Source organism: Malaclemys terrapin, chromosome 18, assembly GCF_027887155.1.
Source record: "Malaclemys terrapin pileata isolate rMalTer1 chromosome 18, rMalTer1.hap1, whole genome shotgun sequence".
Classification (NCBI taxonomy): Eukaryota; Metazoa; Chordata; order Testudines; family Emydidae; genus Malaclemys; species Malaclemys terrapin.
Genome location: NC_071522.1, coordinates 21,690,254 through 21,697,295, shown reverse-complemented (window position 1 = coordinate 21,697,295; position 7,042 = coordinate 21,690,254). Strand labels below are relative to the sequence as shown.

At 51.7% G+C, this 7,042-nt stretch overlaps 1 protein-coding gene across 1 annotated transcript; it reads left to right on the top strand.

The window, feature by feature from the left end:
• The first annotated feature begins 451 nt into the window (after positions 1-451).
• LOC128825898 (C-C motif chemokine 3-like) lies at positions 452-2,466 on the top strand. Its single transcript, XM_054008785.1, has 3 exons — positions 452-582; positions 898-1,012; positions 2,165-2,466. The coding sequence occupies exons 1-3, from the start codon at positions 510-512 to the stop codon at positions 2,250-2,252; spliced, it is 276 nt and encodes a 91-aa protein (XP_053864760.1). The 5' UTR covers positions 452-509; the 3' UTR covers positions 2,253-2,466.
• Positions 2,467-7,042: the final 4,576 nt, after the last annotated feature.

Sequence of the window (7,042 nt, the reverse complement as noted above, 5' to 3'; positions counted from 1 at the left end):
AGAAAAAGACACCCCCTTCCCCAACGAGCTTCACACAGACAGTAGGTTCCTGTCCACAGAAGCTTAAGGTAATGACCTTCAATCACCAATGACCTGGGCTGGATTTGAATTAGGGACTCAAGACTTCAGATTCCATTATGAGTCTTGTGTCACACCTACTCCCCCACAAAGGCAGGTGTGTTAGTTCAAAGACAAACCTGCCACCGTTACCACGATGGACTCATGTCCTCGCTTCCTTTGTCCTTTTTTTCCAGGACTTTTGATGACCTAAACACCGAAATGGAATTTGAGAGTCACTCTAGATTTCAACTTCCTCTTTGATTTCTCAACTCAGCAAAATTTGGGTCTGTGTGTCATCACTTACTTGGTCTGATGTATGTGTTTCCCTAAAATGCTGCTGTATAAAGCTGGCACAAAGGCCTGTGGTTCAGCATCAGACAAAGGAGGAGAACTTGCAAGAATTCCTGCTCTTGTTCAGCTGCTGCCGCTCCTCCTCACCCAGCAGAAGCATGAAGGTCTGTGTGGCTGCCTTCGCTGTTCTCCTCATCGCTGCCCTCTGCTCCCAGGCCCATTCTCAGCTTGGTAAGTCCTGTTTCTCTTCTGCCTTTCTGCAGCGCTCGGAGCTCTCACTCTCACAGCAGTTCAGACTATGTCAAGGTTGGTTTCAGGTGTAGGAAGGCTTGTAGTGAGGGAGCCCATGAAACAGCCATAAACTTCAGTTGGTCTAGCTGAAGTATCTCAGGGGTCTTCCTTCTCTGAGATGCCCATGAGCAGTGACAGCAAGGGGTGGAGCTGAGGGTCAGCTAACCCTATTGGGACTGCAGGAGAAGCCTTCAGATCCTCAGACACCGTCAGCGATGGGTTAGAGAATCATGCAAGTCTCTTCTTTCCTTCCAGATGGCGTCAACACCCCAACTTCCTGCTGCTTCAGCTATGTTTCCAAGCCAATCCCACGGAGCCTTGTTGTGAAGTACCAGCACACCAGCAGCAAGTGTTCCTTGCCGGCTGTAATGTGAGTATGATTTTCGGGCAGATGTTCTATGTTCATGCAGAGAAACAACCCTATAGGATGAACGGATGGGGAAGGAAATCTGCAGGGCTCTTGTAATACAAATGTCAGGCATTTAATAAAAGACAATTATTCAAAAGTTCTCCACATTCCCCTGTGGCCTCTAGAGGCCTTCAAAATACCTACAATAGGTAGCTACAGAGAACTAGCACAGATTGATGGAGAAGGTTCATGCTTGAGCCCTTGCTCTGGGTTCTTGCATCAGGGGCTGACACCGCTTTCAGTTCCACGAGTAACTCAGCAGCGGGGGGTTGGGAAAGCATTTTCATGCAGCTCTCTTTGAGCGGGCAGCAAGAAAGCCGGGGTATCTTGAGGATTCCAGTAGGGGCAGATGGGGCCAGAGCCACAGCTGGGGTAAATGGGCATAGCTACACCTGCTGCGGATCTAACCTGCAAGCACACCACTAGCGAGAGTAACAAAGGGTGGGCAGGGGACAGACTGAGGAAGAAGAAGGGTTGCAGCAGTGATCCCCCAGGGTCACTCAGATTAGGGATACGCACCATTTTAGATGATCGCTGATACTCATTGCATGGGCATGGAGGAAGAAGTGAGTCCGCAGAAGGGATATGCATGGAACCAGGGTAGTGGCTCAGTGGGACCAGAATTTAGGAGGATGTCCCTTATGTCAAGGGCTGGACATTGCACCAGGGTAAGGTCACCTGCTGGGGTGAGGCCCAGGTGGTACTGTCAAAGCTGGAGACGCTGATCCAGTGACAGTGGGATTTTATCCCCATGATATCCAAGGTCGGAGGCAGCTTAAATCCCTCTGTCTGGGGGATGGTGCTACAGCTGAGTGACAGGCACTCGCTGTAACGTTATTGACCTGCTGCATTCTGATTGGCTGAGACAATAGGCCTGACATGTGCGGCAGCCAGTCACAGATCAGCTTCTCCACAGTAGGGTTCAGCGAAGGTTTCACCTTTAAAAAAGCAGAGTCCTCATTGGTTGATTATTCTTTAAAAATGCTCAGTGTTGTTGGCCAACACAGAATCCATCTGGTGTCCACGATCTGCTCTGCCGTAGCTTGTGTCCCAGGGGATCCACTTTCCTTCTTCTCCCTGTGAAGATTCTGAACCGAGTTTTTATCTCTGCAGCTTTACCACTAAAAAAGGCCGGGAAGTCTGCTCCGATCCCAATACACGATGGGTCCAGGAGTACATCAAGCACGTGAAACAAAACTGACGAGCCCCTGATGGCAACAGCTGCTGGCGACCGTCCCGAAAGCCCCTGGCGGTCGCGGGAGGCAATTGCTCCTCCCACAAAGAATTTATTTTAATATATTATTTGTAATGTTTATTTTTGAACTAGAACAACAATTTATTATATTTAAATTATTTGTGTTTAAGTTAAATCAATGTCAATTTTTTTTTTGATTGAACAAAATAAAAAAAGGCAATTGAAATATTCGGCTGTGCCCGTTAATGAGGATTTAGGATTCAAGATCATAAAATTTGATGTGTTTACAAATATCTCTGGGCCTGCGCACCTTTGAATGCTCTGGGCTGTCTCTCTGAAGCTTTTGCAGGTGCGATCCCTGATCTGGGGGGATGAGGGTCTCAGCAGCATACCTCTGGCGATATCAATTTCCAATTAAAATAATCCAACCCCAACCTTTTACAGCTGGAAGTTAAAGGGATAAGGTTGAAAAACCAAGTTATATTTATAAAACAAGGGTGAAATTTGCCTGCAGTGGAGCAGTGTGGGGCCAGGGCTTGGAGACACGAGTGAACAGCTCTAGTCAAAGATGGGGGAGGGAGTATGGTCTAGTGGTTAGAACATTGGCTCTGAACCTTTTCAATACTAGGCCCCCTCCCTGACTTAGCAACATGGGAAGGAGAGGGTGGTTGTGACCCCGATTCCTGTTCATGACACCCCCTCCCACGACTCAGGACCCCCAGTTGAGAACCAAGAGGTGGGAGGAGCCACAGGCCTGGAACCCAGGTTGGGTAGCTCCTAGGCAGCTGCTGTGTCCATACTGCCACCTCTGGCAACTGGGAGAACTGCAAGCTATGAGTCCTACTGGCTCACGCCCCACAGGATGTCCCGCCCACCGAGGCCCTGAGTGGCAGTGCCCATGGTGTTTCCTGATTGGCCCAGGCATGCTATTTAAGGCATAGGGAAAAACTCTGTAGGCTGCTGTGCAACTAGGGGGATCTCTGGCTTGGTGCTGCAACAGACCCTTCTGTGTGCTTCTGATACCTGGCCTTGCTTCTCCTTCCTGATTCTTGGCTCCCTGCTCTGCTCCTGACACCTTGCCCTGCCTTGGCTGACCTACTTGGCTCGGACCTGGTGCGGTTCATCAACTCCGACCTGTTCCAGTGGTGTGGACTGCTGCTTCTGGCCTTAACCCTCGGGACTGAGTTTGCACCTTGCCTTCTTCTGTAACTTGTAGGCTAGAACTATGGGCTGGCCGCCCGGACTCCTGGGTTCTAGTCCTGGCTCTGAAGGCTGGCAGATGGGTGGGTTTTATTGCCAGTCTATCACTGATTACCTGGGTGACCCTGGCTAGTTTATAACGGTGCATTGCTCTCTACGGGGCTGAATCACAGCTGCCCGACTGTGTGTCCGGGACTCCTCACTGCTAACAGCTATGGAATATTTTCCTTTGGCACCGGTGGTAGGGGCTGGTGCTTTTGCAGCAGGAGGCTCTGAGTTTTCGCTCCTCTGCGGCTGTGAAGTTCTGTGTGGCTCCAGCACCAGGGCCGGCTCCAGCATTTCTGCCGCCCCAAGCAAAAAAAAAAAAAAAGCCGCGATCGGCGGCGGCAGTTCAGCGGCAGGTCCTTCGCTCCTAGAGGGAGTGAGGGACCTGCTGCCCCCGAATTGCTGCAGGTGCCGCCCCTCTCCCTTGGCCGCCCCAAGCACCTGCTTGTTAAGCTGGAGCCGGCCCTGCCCAGCACGCAGCCTCATGAAACCCACCGTGTCTTAGACACAGTGGCCGGATCAGTCACAGAGTAATTCCACGGAAGCTACTGGCATTATCCTAGGAATGACTTTACCCTGGTATAAATATAATCTCTGTCTATCTAGGAGCTACACAGCTGTCCCCATGCTGCACTGCTTGTAACTTCCTGGGGACAGGAACCAGAATGCCCTGCTCCAAAAGCATAGGCCCTCACCGCTGGAGTGAAAGGCAAATCTTCACTGCCTGCCATCAGGACAGTGCTGTGACATGCAGCTGTGTAGCTCTGGTCCCATCCAGTAGGGGGCACTTTGAACCTGGATTCCTGCCTAGGTCACTGGTGACATGTCAATGGGCTGTGTATTTACCTGGTTGCTATGGGGATTGCAGGCCACAGGAGTTGCACATGGCAACAGACTTAACCCTTGCAAGACCAGGCTCCCAGAGGGAAGCAGGTGAGTGTTCAGGGATGTGTAATTCTACACCCCTGGGCCGGGCACTGAACTTGAGACCTCTGAGTCCAAGCGCGGGACCTTCTACTGTCTGAGCTCAAAGACCCACCTCTGGGTGGTCAAGGCTGTAGTAGGCTCAGCAAGCGCTATATGGGGCCCAACCACCACGAGACCGCAGGGGTGCTGGAACTGGGGGTGCTGGCTTGAAGTGGATTCCATCGTACACAGGGTGTACAGTTTTGTTCAGTGGCTTTCAGCACCCCCCCATAAAACCTGTTCCAACGCCCCTGTGAGACGGGGACGGAGCTCCCCGCTGATTGCGTTACACATGCAAAGGGCTGGAGTCCTGCTGAGTGTCCGCCGTGGATTTGAATCCAGATCCAATGGACACGGACATAAGTATTTCCCCGGAGGACACCTAGTGTGAGACTCAGCGATAGACACTTCCCTTATAGACACCAACGTGTCTCCCTTCCCCGTAAGGATCCAGCTAGTGCCTGCCTGGCGCCAGAGAACAAAGCCTTCAGAACCCAGCCGGGGCGTGGACAGGGGAGTGCAGGGTGGAGCGCTCCATGGGGACACCACTGCTAGGACCCCGCGGTAGCTCTGTCGCTGGGGAAGGTGGATTTGCTGAGCCCCGGGACGCACACGATGGGTGTTGCATCCCCATTGTGTGGTGTGGGCCCTGGGAGCTTGTCCCAAATGAGTCTCGGCAGGTGCTTGCCCTCCAGCCCGGGATGTCATAGTCTCATGGAGTCCCCTGTAGTCATTGATGGGTCATAGTCTGTTTTCACTGATCCGAGATTCTTGGGGTCTGCAGCGTTTGACCTCCTGTCAGCTGTGTCTTAGAAGTATTATTCTGGCAGCTGCATGGTCTTTGAGCTCCTTTGCTTTGTTTCATTAGCTGTTAGAAGCCAATTGGTTTCTAGTGCATAACATTTGTTCTTTATCTGCCCAGAGACCGAAGGGTTGGCTCTTTCAGTTAATAAAGGAAAAAGGCAGATTTGTTTTGCTGGCCCTGGATTGGGGTGTGATGTTTTTTAAATGTATTTAGAGCAATCGTAACTAAATATTGCTTTTTCCCTAGGTAAGACGGGGGTCTGGACCCCTGCCTCTGCCCTTCCCCGCAGTGAATGCAAAGCCCTGGAATAATGAAATGACACGCCACAGCCGGACAGCACTTGGCAGCTACCAGGAGCGGGGGCAGAGCAGACCACAGACCGGTCTGAAGTGAGTATGTGATACCTTATACCTTAATAAGGTCACTGCCCCTGTCAGATCTACCTATCTGAGGTACTTATCTGGCCCCTCTCACCACGCTGTCTGAGCACCTCACATGCCTTCATTTAGTCTCACAACCTCGCACGGCAGGGCAGTGCTAAAATCCCTGTTATGCAGACAGGGAACCAAAGCTCAGAAAGATCAAGGGACTTGGCCAAGGTCACATAAGAAGTCTGTGTCAAAGCAGGGACTTGAACCTATTTCCTGAGACCCAAGTGAGGGGCCTACCCTTCTCCCTAAGGGGAAGGATGTGGGGAGAATGTGTAGAGAGCAGGAAAGGGGAACTGCGCCCATGAGTCTTTTCTCATTTCTCGCTACTGTAACACTAGCACAGCTGGGCGGGTTGCCAGCTACAGAGATCAAACCTGGGACCTCGGGATCAGTATTCAATGAGCCTCTACCACCTGAGCTAAAGGACATGGTGTTTTTAGCTATGGCTGTAGCAGACTCATCAATCTCCGGCTGACCTACCCACTGCTAGATGGGGACAGAGCACATGCCAGGTGGATGTGGCTTTCGCTAGTAAAAGGAAAAAGATTCGGCGCTATTGACCAACCAGAACATTACTATTATTTGTATTACCGTAGAGCCTAGGAGCTGTACACCCAGCTCGGGGCCCCCTTTTCTAAGGCGCTGCATGATTTCCCCTGCCCCGAGGAGCTCACAGTCCAAGTAAACCACCCAATAACTCCTCCTGCAGGAGGCCCTGCCAGTGACGCGTGGCTTCTTGCACACAAGGTATGGGAGGGACCAGAAATGACCATCACGAGCCCTCCAGCCCCAGAGGAGAGACCTTTCCCCAAACATCACCAAAATTACACCAGATAAGGCCTCCCCTGCCTTTGTGTGGGGTTGAGACTAATGACGTCTGGGGTAAATGCGGAGGTAGGCGGCCAATCCCAGTCAAGGGAGCCTCTTCCTCCAACAACCAGCTTGAAGGTGGTTTCCGGATGGGGCCTAGTTGGAGATGCAGGAACCTCCATGGGAGAGGTGGGAGTTTTCAATTGTCCAGACCGGGCACCTCGAGAGCTCAGAGTCCCATTGCGCCAGGTGCTGTACAAACAAACCTCAAGAGACAGGCCCTGCCCCGTAGTGTGTACAATCTAAACAAGCAAAGGGTGGAAGGAGTCTGAGCTCCCTTTTACAGGTGGGAGAAACGAAGGGATTAACAGATTTGCCCAAGGACATAGATGCCATCTGTAGCAGAGGCAGGAATTGAACCCACCTCCCAGCCTACCTCTTTAAGCTAGGACTAGCCAGCTCCTCAAAGCGACCCCATGAATCCAGCTAGAATCCAGTAGTGTAGTCACGCCACAACAGCTTCCCAGGAGCTGATTGAA

Excerpts from the sequence above, each read along its gene's own strand:
- LOC128825898 (XM_054008785.1), top strand. The coding sequence starts at position 510 with ATGAAGGTCTGTGTGGCTGCCTTCGCTGTTCTCCTCATCGCTGCCCTC. Across the intron at positions 583-897 it reads CCAGGCCCATTCTCAGCTTG|ATGGCGTCAACACCCCAACT; the intron begins GTAAGTCCTGTT and ends CTTTCCTTCCAG. Across the intron at positions 1,013-2,164 it reads TGTTCCTTGCCGGCTGTAAT|CTTTACCACTAAAAAAGGCC; the intron begins GTGAGTATGATT and ends TTATCTCTGCAG.